General features: G+C 36.8%; 1 protein-coding gene across 1 annotated transcript in view; it reads right to left on the bottom strand.

The window, feature by feature from the left end:
* COMMD10 (COMM domain containing 10) overlaps positions 1–15,321 on the bottom strand; it is a 105,071-nt gene that overhangs the window by 70,661 nt on the left and 19,089 nt on the right. Inside the window, exon 5 of the mRNA XM_083883425.1 lies at positions 12,164–12,274. Coding sequence (XP_083739551.1) covers positions 12,164–12,274 — 111 coding nt within the window. The remainder of the gene's footprint in view (positions 1–12,163; positions 12,275–15,321) is intronic.

A 15,321-nucleotide genomic window follows, 5' to 3' on the forward strand; every position in this document is an offset into this window, starting at 1 on the left:
AAATAGTATTTTAGCAGAAGCTTAGGAATTACATGCAAATAAGGAAACAGTGATTCCATATAAATAGATACTTTTAAAAACACCCAAAACTTTTCTTCCACAAAGCCAAAGAATAATTTATTTTCAAGCTCTGAAGTAATATAAAGATATTAACACATGTACAAAATAAATGACAGATTACTTTTGCACTTGTTCCAGACCTGTTGCTAGAACAGCACACTACTGGATGTTGTTTCCAATGCAGCCTTCCTGACATTCACACTCACCCTTCTCCTGCAACCTTTACTGACAGAATTAAACACATAGCAATTTCACATAACTGCAAATCTGCATATTAACAGCACTTTGGTTTCGACATGCAAAGCTATTTTTGCAGTTTTATAGGCTGATTCATGTTTGAGCCACAATTTTTATTTAATAAATAAAAATACTAATGATAAAAGCACATTACTGAACTTCTTCATAAAACAGAGGGAAGGACAGAATTCCCTTTGTATTTCTTTTTCCAGCATCTAAAGGCACATCACCATAAAAAGCCAGCAGTCTGTCAAGTTGGACTGTAATGTTTTGAAAGTGAATTATTTTATTGCAAAGAAGGAAAGAAGGAATTCAGAACAAGTATCCACAACCTGAAGCCTCACTGAGGTGCTTAAGTTACAGCACTGCACATTGCATGCTCTGCACTGACAAATGTGTTTCATCTGTCTATCCACAAAGAACAGACAGATGCTTTTTTTGGTAATTTGGGGTTTTTTTGGAGTTTTGTGTTGCCATATCCTTCCTCTGCCTTACTATTTCCACATTTCCTCGAAAGATCCACTATTGGTCTGTGGCTCATCTTTGGAATGCAGTCTCTCAGATAAAAATGTGTCAGGTTCGTCTCTTCTGAAACTAGCAAACACAACTTACTTACACATCAACCTAGACAAGCATCATAGGCCTCAATGTCAAAGTCAAGGGCGGTTTCAAGTGCTTTGTGACTCCCTGAAGGCCACAGAAGTATACAATTGCAGTTTCAAATGGTAATGTGAATTTTAAAGCAATTCCACAAAAAAAAAAAAAATCGAATTATGATTGACTTGAATTTTCAAGAGCTTTTCAGAATGACTGTTCAATGCATGAGAACAAAGCACATGCATCATGCTGCGTAACTCTTCTCAGAGTGCACAATTTTCCTGCATGATAATCATCCTCAGTTTTACTCCAAAAAACTTCTTCAGGTCCAAGTCAACTTCAGGTAGGTTCCAATGAACACTACTTTCTTGCATTTCTGTGCTATTCACTGCCCTTACTGTTTCCACCTCCCCATATCTCTTTCATGCACTTCTGTTCTGTGTTATATCATTTTCAAACATCACTGTGCCAGCTTACCTGAATCTGCCTGGCTACAGTATCCTTAGCAAATTAACGCACTCCAGCAGAGCTCCTCCTTGCTGTTACAGCAAAGTACCTCTCCTGAAAAGGTTTACCTTTTACTCCTGTATGGTGTCTCAAATACATCTGCACTTGGAAAAAAATCAAAGAAATCAATTTCAATACTAAAACCTGGCTATTTTTCATTTCATTGATATTATTACCAATGCATTTTGGTCCTCACAAGAAAGACTTTTATTTTCACTAAACGGGATACAAATTTATAAAGTGGAAACTAAAATGTTCCCTCAAGAAACCTAGTAAATTTTAGCACTCAAAAGTACAGACAGGAATATACTGCCACTCAGAAACTCTGAAACTGTGTAAAAACTGCCAAACATCTTGCATTTATAGAACACTGCTTCACATCCATAGCAGCAAAAGATACCCTATAGCATAAAAAGGGCTGTAAGACCTCAACAACAAAGGAACCCTATCTAATAAAGGATTATAATGATATATTACTTAATCAACCATTGTTCAATAACAAAAGAAACAGAAATAAGCATTTTAAAAAGTTACTAGTTATACATGGCAGCACTTGAGAACTTATATTGAATTTATTAGACACAGCATCAAACTGAGAAATTCTGTCCCACTTGAACAGCAACTCTGATGTTTCAGGAATTTCAAAAATATTTTGGAATCTGTTGCATTTCTTTGATAGGAGAACAATGCATCTGTTTCTATAAAGATGAGATGAGATAACAAAAAGAAAGGAGGAATGGGAATGTGAATAGGCAAAGTATCTAGAAATGTCAAGGAAAAAAACAGCTCAGGAATTGTTTCTCTGTAGTCAAAAGGACTTTCCTGAATCTACAGAAGGTTTTCTTCTTACCTCTAACTGCATCTTCAAATAAACCTTCTCCTCCTGACTATTCTTAAGTCTTTTAATAAAAAGCACTTACTTTCTAGTAGTAAGTTCAGGTATTTTCAGGCAGTGTTTGCCTGAAAATGCACTTGTTCCTGAACAAAAGATATATTTGTTTTCATGTGTGTATGGTTAGATTTTGAAATTCCTTTATTTGGGATTCAGAATAGAGGACTAAAGATGACATTTGAAAATTTGAAAAATTTTAACTCCTCTGTGCAGTTACTCAATCCTATACTCAGTTCCAGGCTGCAAACCTTCCAGAACAACTAGGTATGATGACACATATAAATTACCTGTTTGGCAGCCCTCTAAGGTACAGTGCCATCCTCCAGAAAGCTTAAGCCTGTGACTCTCCAAAAAACATGAGAAAAAATTTCTTCACTGACATGACCAGGCATTGGAATGGGCTACCTACAGAAACAGTGGAATCATCATACCCAAAGTATTCAAACAGCATGTAGATGTGGCACTGGGGATACAGGTTAGGAATGCTAAGTCACTGGTTGGATTTGATGATCTTAAGGGTCTTTTCCTGCCTCAAGGATTCTATGATTCTCTAATATATTTCTCCAACACATGAAACAGACAAGTCAACCCTTTAGTGCTGATGTACCTAATCAAAGAACTGTACACCAATAGCAGAGTAGTAGCAGTAGTAGAGCTTCATAGTAATCTAGCTGTTGGCAACTTCTTTTACTGTATAATTCTCAGTCTCATAACTTGACTAGGCATCTCCGAACTTCTGGTTTCTGTTGACTTTGCAAAAGAGGACGGAGAAATTATCTGGCATTTTTAACCTTTTTAAAAGTCTGCTGCCTGCCTCTAGGCACCATAGGTAATACAAAAAAAGCTGCAAATCAGGCATTGCTAGAAAAGGTATACAAACGTTTTCAGTAGCTTTGGATCTATTTTGACTTTTGTATTATCCTTTCATTACTCCAAGGCTTCAAAATGTATTCTTAGTAACAGGATCCGTCTCAATATGGAAAAAAAAAGCTTTTTCCTCTCTCCCTTGAAATCTCTTTTGATTGCTGTCTTGCCACTGAGCATGCATTTCTAGAAATATGTTTTATTTCATTAGTAGTGACTTTATACAATCATACTGAACAAGACTTTTTCAGAGGCTATAGGCCATGCTGCGGGTTGTGGCTTTCCTGTGAAAGAGGTCATATTTCATTTTAACCAGTGGAAAAGGTCACTTGTCACAGCAGCTTTTAAAGTTTGTTAAACATTCATACAAAGGCAAGTGACACAAACTGAGATGCCACACAGTTTCAGATACCAGACTCCTGTCATTGGTAAGGAACAAGATGCAAGATGAGTGAAAATTGTCTCCTCTGCATACGATTGAGGTGATGACCTACCTTCTTCCACCTGAAGAGGAACTGGAAAGGGAGTCACAACATTGTTAGACACCTGTTTGATGTCAAATGTTCACCGTTGATACTATTTGACAGCATGTACTGCGTATTTGTTCTCTCGAGCAGGACAGATGCTAGCAACGCAAGAGATGCTAACTTTCTATTCTGTCAAGAACAGACATACTATTTCTCCAGAAAGTCAGATTTGGCAATTACATTAGTTGCAAACTGACAAAAAATCAGCAAAAGTAACAGGAAAGCAAGTCCAGCAATTCTGCAAAGGCAAAGTGGGCAATCAAATTGCTTTAAATTCAGAACCAAGATTACTTTTCCTTGACAGCACCATTTTGTACCAAAATTCACACAACAATGAATTCAAAGAACTCACAAAGAAAAAGTAAAGCACAAGAGAGAATTGCAATGGTGAACAAAAAACTGAATGCAAATGATGAAGTGTGGGCTCCTATACTGCTCTGAGCAGACCTAGTGAGATGCCTGTCACATAAAACACCTAATTAGCTTGTAATAGGCTAAGCTAGATAGAGAACTGCTGGCAAGGTACGAATCAACGGAGTAATTGGAAATGGTCCTTCTCACCATTTTTCTTAAAGGTATATGACACAAAAGCAAGGTGTGATCTGCACAGTATTAAATTGGTTTGGCACCTGCTCCTTGTCAACCCATTCATCTGTTTTCACAGCCTCTTCTGATATGAGTATTGAGATTATCAGGAAGAAAAACATATCTTTCCACATGACATGTGACAGATTGTGTATGGAGGAGGGAACATGACTAGGTATAGGATGCACAGCCCCAAAGCAGTCCCAAAGTAAGCTGTGGGGTCTGACCCTGGCAAGATGCAAATACTTCGACACAGAACAGTTTTTCTCCTTTGGGCTGCACAGTATTTTTACTTTACTTATTTTACACAGTAACAGAATCTGCAATATCTTAACCCAAATTAAACAGTTTCATATGCAATGCCTGGCTACCCTTTAAGTGAAGGTGTTTTTTCTCATATCCGGTCTAAACCTCCCCTAGTGCAAACTGAAACCATTTCTTCTTGTCCTATCACTTGCTGCCTGGGAGAAGAGACTGACCCCCACCTTGCTATATGACCTTTCAGGCAGCTGTAGAGAGCTATCAGGTCTCCCCTTGGCTTCCTTTTCTCCAGGATGAACATCCCCAGTTCCCTCAGCCCCTCCTCATCAGACTCCAGACCTTTCACCTGCTCTGTTGCCCTTCTTCTTATTATACCTTGTGTCCACTTCTGCCTCCATCTCCAATTCTCAAAGGCAGCAGCCACCATCAGTGTGAAAGACGAAAAGACAGAACAGCAGTATTGGTAACCTGAGATTCACTATTAGAGCAAGTCCAACTTTCACATTAATCTCTCCCTAACCTCACCCATTCCTTAGACTACCATATCTTTCTACCATAGAGTCAGTAAGAAACAGACCTAGGAGAGATGATGTTTTTAACATATTCGTGAAGGTACCACAGAGCTTACTGCCTCAGTAAAAGCAGTAAAAATAATGTCCAGAGGTTCTGCAAATCATAGCAAAAGTACTGAACAAATAGAGTATCTTCCATCTCTTCACACAAATAAAAGCAACAGCTCATCTGATAAGGCACTGCATAGTCTCTGAGAATAACAGGCAAGAAAGTATATAAATTCCTGACAATGTGCCATAAATCCCAGGGATGTGTCCTCATCTGAAAAGACTGAAGTACCAAGCCTACAAAACCAGTTTGGGGAAGCAGGAAACAGGTTTTCTAAGAAAAAAGATGTAATGAACAACTGCATTAAATAAGAAAAGCTCACTAGATCTTTCTGTTTTTCTAATTCCTTCAAGGCCCTGAAGTTTAACTCTGTCTGGCAATTAAATGGGCCACCAAATTTAAACCTAAGTATTTGAACTACTTTTCTGCTGTTTATTGGGACTCACAAACATACAGCTACACATTAAAGACAACTAAATTTACTCCTGCACAAAACAAGAGTTTCATTTCTAACTGTAGGCTGAGGTTACCCAAGGCTGTAACCAACTATAAATACTCAACTGGCACCATCTTCTTCTTTAGTTCTGAGACACAAAGAGACAGAAAGTTCTAAGAATGTTCTGCCATGAACAGAGCATGTGTAGAGCCTGTAACTAGTTACAGGGTTTGTAAATTTATGTGATATCATCTGGATTAATAAATTCTTTGTATAGCCAGATGAAAGAAACATAGGTATACTGTAAAGAGATCTTTACTATAAGCTGGATAAATTAAATAATGTAAAATCACAAATGAAGTCAGAGAATTAAGTACACACTAAGAACAATTGCCAGAGGTGAGTGCATACTCCTGGAACCACATCACATGGTAAAAGGTTATGAAGAAAAATGTCAAACTACTCCCAACTTACAGAACACAGGTTATACACACATCCACTTCTATGCCAATAAAAAACCAGAAAAGTCCTCTCAGCATTTAAAAAATTCCAGACCACAGCTTCATTTTTTCCTCTAATTAAATAGATTTAATCAGAGGTAATAATTATGATCAAAACCAAACAGTCTAATGTAGGATTTGGTCTTCATCATAAGTGCAGAATTTCCATCACTCGTGGTGGAGGAATTAAATTTCTGTCATCTTTCCATAGCAATGTGACTGCTGGAATCATGTTATAAATTTCAGCCTCATTTTTCTGAGTTGTTCCACACACACAAGATTATGCTGTCATTCTTACTACCATTCCTACAAATATGAGGACCTTTTTCATATTCTGAAACCTCCTCTTAGGGAACTATCTTCTTTCTTAACAGTAGCACTATTTATTAGGATTTAATTCTCAGAACAAAACTCATTTCATAATATACACCTTGCCAAAAGCAGCAACATTGCTTGTTCAGAAGCACAGAAAAACCTTGAACCAGGACTGTGTTGTCTGAGGCTATTCAAGTCTCTCAATAACTCCTCCAAATAGGAATGAAGAAACTCTTTTCCCTCAATCTAATCTTTAAACATTTTTGCACTCATCCAAGGCCTGTCCTACTTTTCTTCTTTTGCAACTGTTACAGATTTACAAATAAGCTTGATGAGAAAACTAAGCTCAGTTCCAAGGTGTACATACAAGGTTGTTTGTGCTCTGAGAAGAAAAAGGCTGATTTCTTCATCAGAAAAGAAAATGGTTGAGAGGGAGCTGATGAATGTGGGAAGCAATTTACAATTGTTTCATCTTTGGACCTCATCATAGTTCTTTTAGCATTATTACTTTCAAGTGTCCTCTTTTTTGAAGGCCCTACAGATAAAACTTACTCCTCTATTTTGGAAGAGAAGAAGAAAAAAAAAAAAAACCAACTAATTGCATTATCCCCAAAGGCAAGGACTGAAATGACAAATAAAAGGAGTACATGCTCAATTCTGCCACCTCCTCCATTTCAGAAATGCTATGAAATAGCACTATGAAATATTACTAGCATCTACCAACTCTCACTGTTGTGCCACTCCACAAAAACAAATTCTTTTCAGAGAAAAACAATGGGCTAAACTGAGGTGGAAAGGGAATTAGCACTGTATTTCCTTAAACATTGATCAATGTGTAGGTCCTGCCTGCATGCCATACAGGCTGCAGAGAATCTATATCTATATCTTACTATCTAAGTAACTGATGTAGCTCTGACGAAAGATTTGTTTCTCGTTTACTTTGGTTTGTTGTTTTTTTAACAGAAAAAGTAATCACAATGGAAAACTCAGAAAGCAGAATGGTGTACTTATTGAAGTAAACAGAGCAAAAAGGTATAAATTTTGTTCACTGTCCAGAAATATATAGAAAATCTGCAAAAACCAGGAGGAAAAAAAAAGGCCCAACACATATGCTGTTAACAAGCAAAAGACAGTAATTCCAGATTCCTAGATTTCTAATTACTCTGTAGAATGATGAATATATAGTATCAGCTCAGTTTAAAATGTAATCAGACTGCAGTTTGATTTTCATAGAATCATTCTGAGCTGGAAGTGACCCACAAGGATCATCAAAGTCCAACTCCAACTCCTGGCCCTTCAGAGCCCCAAGAGTCACAGCATGTGCCTGAGAACATTGTCCAAATGTTGTTCTTGAGCTCTGTCAGGCTTGATGCTGTGACCACTTCCCTGGGGAGCATGTTCCAGTTGCCCAACCACCCCTTGGGTGAACAACCTTACACTGATATCCAACCAAAACCTCCCTTGACACAGTTTCATGATGTTCCTTCAGGTTCTGTCACTGGTCACCACAGAGAAGAGATCAGCATCTGCCTCTCCTCTTCTCCTCACAAAGAAGCTCTGGGCTGGCTATGTCTCCTAAGTCTCTTCTTCTCCAGGCTGAAGAGACCAAGCAACCTCAGCTGCAGCTTGTGTGACTTCACCTCTAGACCATTCACCATCTTTGTTGCCCTCTCCTGGACACTCTCTAATAACTTAGTATCTATTTTATATTGGCACCCAAAACTGCCCCCAGCACTGAGGTGAGGCTGCCCCAGCTCAGAGCAGAGTGGGACAATCCCCTCCCTTGCCCGGCTGGCCATGCTGGGCCTGATGCCCCCAGGACACCCTTGGCCCTCCTGGCTGCCAGGGCACTGCTGGCTCATGTTCAACCACCAACCCCTATGAACCCTGCCCCCTATTACACCATCAACCCCCACATCACTTTTCACAGTGCTGCTATCCAGCATCTCATTCCCCAGTGTGTCCATATATACAGGGTTGCCCCATCCCAGGTGCTGAATCTGCCATTTGTCCTGATTAAAATTCATTTGGTTAGTGATTGCCCATCTCTCTTAATTTGTCGCAGTCTCTCATGTGTTACATTCCCCTGTTAAGCACCTTGATGTTAGGGGAAATCATTTAAAAGGAAATAAAAGTAAACCAGGATAATAGAATTCTAATATGATGTGTCTTTCACCAAAAGTATTACACTGGCAGGTTCAACAAACCAGCACAATTACCAGTTACTTTGTTCTTGCACTAGCAGACAAAGTCCTGTAAAAAATCTTCAAATACATCTATAAAGAAGGAACAAAAGAAGCAAAATATTGATTTTTCCAAGGAATCTCTATGTAGTATTTATACTGAAAAACAGAGCTCCCCCAAGAAGTTCTTTATCGTTAAGAATAAATTCACAGATTAAATAAGGAGAAAGAAAACCAAGAAAAGAGCAAAGCCTTCCATAGGACAAATTGCAATTAGATAACTGAATCTAATAAAATCTGTGGAGTGGATTTACAGAAGAAAATTGGACAACTATCGAGAGACAGCACTGGGCAAGAATAATTTATTTATCCTAACAATTTTCAAGCATAAATGGTAACTACAGATCATGTGTGAAAATATACAGTAACAAATACCTTATATAGTAATGTGCCTTACTGGATCTTCTTAATGATGAGTAATAGCAACAATCCTTTAAGAACACACTCCTACTTACCATATTCCTCTGTGAAGATACTCAGCACCAATTGTGTGACATTTCTGAAGCTCTTCAATCTTTCTACACGCTTTGATATTAATTTATTTATTTATATGGCTCTTCCTATGGTTATAGAAAATTATCACAGTTGTTTAAGAAAGTCTGGACTAGATAGCCTCAGGAATTATTGCTGTTAACAGTGGAAAGGAATGTGAGAGGCTGTGTCTATGTGAATAGATACCGAATGGACTTCTGGAGGAAAGAAACATTAAATAAACATAGCACTTTTGGGGATCAGTCTTTGTTTGCAAATTGAAAATCTAAATTAGCAACACAGATTGTCAGGATTGTTAATTTGTGCTCCTTCTACTGGTCAGTTGAACCTATACCCATAAAAATAATGATACTCTGTACAGAATCTCCAGAGTGCCATGTTGCAATCAACAGTCCAAAAATCTGAAACCAAATTAACTGTTAAAAAGCCCCCTTATACACAGCTGATGTGTTACACATTACTTCTCAAATGTCACCTAAACTCATCAAAATGTCATAAGGGAAGCAAAGGGACTTTGCAAATCAAAAATACATTTCCTATTACACTAGTTTGTTTTGTGTGTCTAGTTCATAGACATTTCATTTCCCTCAGATTCTGAGATGCAATTAAACATTAGAAAAAATTAATCATTGCAATAAAACACTGTTAATTGGATTTTTAATTGGAAGCTCCTTTTTTCTCTTTCTCATACAAAACATCAGCAGCAACCAAAGCAGCCTAGATGACAGGACAACGGGCTGGAAGGCTGTGTCTGGCAGCCCACCTGATCCACCTCCCTTCTCACACAGGAGCTAACACAAGCATCATTCCATGTCTTAGTATAAGCAAACAGCAATTCTGTTACAAAAACCAATAAAAAACAGTTTAACAAAAATCATGGGCTCTGATCACAATTTGTGCTAGTCACAAGCACTGTATTTCCTGGGAAATGCAAATGTACTAGCAGCTTGAACCACCTGAAAAAACTAAAGAACACCTTACTTTTCCATTTCAATGGACTTATTCCTCTGGGACTCTGCATTTCATTGGAAGCTGACAAAATGTACTCTATAAATATTTATACAGCATATAGCAGATTTCTTTTTATTTCTCAACACACAAGTAACATCCATATAGCCACAGGTTTTATGATTACCTCTCTTGGAGAGATAATTGAAATACTAATTTTAAATGTCATTTTGTGAATAAGAACTGTTTAAATGTTCTTTAAGTAGCGTGATTTGTAGTAAACACTAAGGTATTAGTATAATTAATTTTAGTTAGCAAAACTGAAAATAATAGCCCATTTCATTTACCTTGCTCAGAATGGTTTTTTATTAAGAGGCTTTATTTTTTTTATATACACAAGAGAAACTTCTGTTGTCATATATAGATTAGAAATGTAAACTTAAACACTTCCCACAATGATTGACTTCAGAATTGAGTCTAAGTACTATCTCAAAGAAAGCAAGGAACCAGGGTGACAAAGAGCACTACTGCCCCCTAATGAGCTAGACCATGAAAGCTCCTCTGGAACAGCACCTTGTCTTCAAGTCATTATATCCATGAATTATGAAAAAAAAGTGAAAAAAACAATAAAATAACTAAGAATTTATACTTTAAATTCACATCACATTTCATACAAAAGGCACATGCATAATTTTGTAGAGGAAAAGAAAAGGTATCTAGTAGCTACAATCTCCAGATACAACACTTAATGCACCAAGAAATCACAAAGATGCAAGGTACACCAGAAAAATTACCCACACGAAGAAAATATTAGTGCACCTCATGTACTGGGATGTAATCCTGTTGTGATCTTCACATCAGCCCAGATTTTTAGATTTTAATGTCTGTGAGAGCATCAGTTTTATTTTTACACTGTTTTATTTAAATGTCCATCACAAGTTTATTCTGGACTTGTAATTATGGCAAAGTAATTCTGATCTTGATATCTAAACATATCCACAAAAAGAACTAAGAGAAGAAACAATAGAAAAAGTCCACTATCTGAATTCTGTTTGTACAAGAAACAGAAGAACTTTCTGTCTGAACTTTTACATGAAAGTGATATTTTTCCCTCTATATTTTTAATAGTTTTGCCATAAGAACTGAATCTGTATTCAATGTTCACCAATGCACATTGGGCATAAAATTTAGTCCAGTTCCTGTATCTGCACCAATGAAATGCTGAAAAAAATACAACTGCTGCAAGTCTTAGTGAGAAGCACAAACATAAGCTGTGTATTCTCTTTTATTTCACCATAAATCAGAAATTCCACTCACATTAGTAAAATTACTGTGAATTAAACGCAATGCTAAAGCATCACTGAGTTCTGATTTCTCCCCTCAAACTCCTTATACTGGATTTTTCATAGGTAAACATTCTGACAGATACCACAGACTAAAGACTTCAATTTCCATTAGCAAATAAGGTTAAAAAAAATCATATGTCTAATTTGAAACGTTCTGGCTAACAAGACAAATTTTATGAATAAAAAAATTATGTTCTTTAGTGAGTTTGGGTTCTGATACGTCACTAAGTCATTCAAATCCTTGAACTTAAGACTCTACCTTAAAACCTCCAAATACTGAGTTTCTGTGGCTTCACATAGTGCCATCATTCACATAAATACATCATTAGCACAGAAAGGTTGCAAGTGATGAACAATGTCTTATATAACTACACACATGGTAGAAAGCTGCAACCCACTATGTATTAAAAGCATAAGAACGACAATCATATGCTATGTGATAAAACATAAACTCTCTATGAAAACATTATAGAGACCTAAAATAACCATATTCCCCTTTCTCCTGTTACAGCCCAAAGAGCTGGTAAGACAGCTCTCGATCTACTGAATATTGATGCTATTGTATCAGTATTTCACAATTCCAAGTGTTTACTATAACCTTTACAAAATATAGAAATGAAAATAATTACAAGAATAACAACAATTAAGAGTTCCAATGGATGCCTTTAACAGAACATTAATGTAAGGCCATCACCACAACTTATTCCAAATCTGCAGACTTGTATTTCTTACCTTTGAATCTTCATTGCCCACTCCCAGCTCTAGCACAGCTTGAGGAGACTTCAGCTTCGCTTGCGTGGACTCTGCCATTTGAAGATTAAGCTGCCATCCAATTGTTTCAAGCTATGAAACACAAGTTTGGATGACAATCAGATGGTACAAAAGCACTGAAGTCAACTTTCAAAACTGCAAGTGGTCTGTGTCAACAAACACAGTGTCACACTCTGTGAATGCTAAGCATTTGTATACAATGCATTTCCCTCAAATTATCCTGAACGCCAAGGCAGATTCACTTTTCTCTTGTCAAAATTACTATTCAAACTGCATACAAGCACTCAAATAAAGCAACTTCTTATGTCTCAGATTTTATACACCCAATCCATAGAACACATGCTGTGGTTTCAGAATATAGTAGATTCTTCCTCTTCTTGTGGAAGTTTATCAGCAAAGTTGCAGATTCATTTTTATTTCATATTTATTTTACTTTACAAAAAAGAAAAAAAAAAGTAAACCACTCAAAAATGGTGATTTTTTAATTTATAGATCTACTCATGTGTCTAACACCATATTTGAATCATTAATGCTGAAAAGTCAAAACCCAGGTAAGCACATGAGCAATAGAATTTTTAATGCAAAATTAAAAAAAAAATACATTTCAAATTCTTATTTCATCATTAATCTCAAGTTATATTCAAGCATTATGAAGGTACTGATCATGCACAAATAAAGTACGCAACAACAGAACTACAACGCTTCCACAAAATTATCTTTCTGGCCTCAGTGAATAAAAAATGGAAATACAAAGTCTTACCATCTGCCAAGAAAATTTACACACAAATTCTTTTTAATCTAGTGCCTTCCCGCTTCTAGTACATATTGTGGCTGACTTGGTAAAAGTGGAGTGTGCTACATCTTGGTTTTAACCTCTTACTCACCTAACAGCTAAATTCAGCTAAAATCATAAACAGAATAAAGCCATGCCAAAGGCCTTGTATTGTGACCAGCAATACACGGCCTGCATCCTACAGTGACACTAATCTCCAGATTAAAGATAGGAAAGCATGGCAAAAGCTTCTACCATGGACACATCTCAAAGACAGAACTTCCTAAATTGCTTGCAGCTATACAATTTACACTTACATACTAATGTATGTTATAGTGCATTTATCTGTACGCCAGACCAACAGCAGAACCATGCGACAAACATTGGCCATCACAAAACTAAGCCTATCAGAAGGAAAACTATGTATCATGATATATCTTAACCACCAAGGCCAGTACAAGATGGTTACGGGGTTTAGTCAAGGCCACAGTTAAGGGAAAGACACCATCCAGACTGACTTTGTGTGCAGCTATAGAACAGGACAGCAGGAAGAACTCCAGCAGGTCAGTCTGATATCTGTCAACTGCTCTGCAATCAACGCATCATTCAAACTTCAATTTGTCATAAAAATAAGGAAGTTTACATTTAATCAAATCCATGAAAGCATGCAGACCACACAAAGGAGTGAAGACATTCCAAGTCTGGTGTCTCATAGCTTTAATAACAGTAGGCCCACAGCCTACGAATTAGAATATTCTTTAAAGAAAAGTTACACAACTTGTAAAAGCACATTAATTTTAAATCATAGTTCTGGTTTCATTTTCTCTAACTTGATTACATCTTGGTTAATGAAAATAATAGTGCCATAGCCCATCCCACTCAAAAGCACAGAACAATCCAGAGTGGATTCTATCTACATGCTCAAGTCAACCACATCAATGAACAACTCTGCTAAGTCCCTGTGGTAGCCAGTATTTTCCAGGAAATTATAATCAGAATGATAAAACTAGAAAACATTTTTTTCTCCACAAACTTCAATGAAATTAAGAAATTAATTCTGATTCTTTCAGGAGTATGAAGACAGTACCTAAAAAAAAAAAACCAAAACAACAAACTAAAACCATTTTGGTATTTTATCAAGAAAAAAGTATAGTTCATTTAAGAAAATTGATACTGGTCAACAGAAAAGGACTCAGATCCCAAGTTATGGGTTATAGTAGAAGCAGGTCAAAGCAGGCAACTGGGAACAGTACCACCTACTGATAAAACACCTAACCACTAAGGACAAACACAGAGCCATCGAGCTCTGGAATGTGACAGCTCTTCATACTGCAGTCACTATGGTTCAAGCCCTCAGCTCCTCATTTAGAAAGGACTTCCTATCAGCAACTAAAACAGCTTATTACTGTAGTGTAGAAACCAAGCCTTAGACAGGACAGAAGCTTGCCCAGGATCATAAAACAATGCCACTAGAGACAAAAACAATATCCAATGAAGCCTGACTTTTAAGATTTTTCTGAAGCTGTTAAATACTGTGTACTCTGTGAGGCATGAAGAACAAGCCACCAAAAGAAAAAGAAATTTAAGTTTGTGTTTTCTAATTTACTTTTAATACATATCTATTCCAGAATACTGTAGAGGGCTCAGAACAAATACAATACATGTGGCACCACACTGGCCTGAGTTTATAGCTGAATAACAGCTGTAACTCTTGTTTTATATTGCTTTACCTTAAAAATTACTTTGTTTTCCCATACAATTCATGTCTGCTTTCTATTTTAAACACAGAATATGTTTATGTCATATGTATGAGAATAATTTTTAATTAATAGATAGCACGCTGCCTAAGGCATCAAAATGGTCCATTTTCTTGAAAGAAAAATGGTTGTATTTGTTTACTTAGAAGACATTCAACATCCTGCAAAGTCAATTAACCTTTTGAGAGTAGTGACATGTTTCTGCATGGCACTTGTGTCAAGGCAAAGTAATTGTTAGTCACAAGTGGTACATACTTCAGGGCAATCTTTTTCAAATATGAAAGGACTATAAAATTATTTTTACTTCTGGTATAAAACTTGTTATGGAAAAAAAAATGATGAAGAACAATGCCAGAATCTGTGATAAACTAACTGAAAAGCACTTACTGGGGCAGAGGAGAAGTATTTCTCCATGCCTAGCATGAAAACAAAGCTGTGTTTTTAGCGACTGCAGACCTTTAGCTTCTTTTCGCAATTCCTTATCAGCAAGCTACTTTGTCACTGCAACACTAAACACTGTTGAAAATATACAGTTTATTGCTGTAAATTCTTACTGATATCTCCGGCACGTATTTAACTTCAAGGTTATG

This window comes from Zosterops lateralis (assembly GCF_965231275.1).
Source record: "Zosterops lateralis genome assembly, chromosome: Z".
Lineage (NCBI taxonomy): Eukaryota > Metazoa > Chordata > Aves > Passeriformes > Zosteropidae > Zosterops > Zosterops lateralis.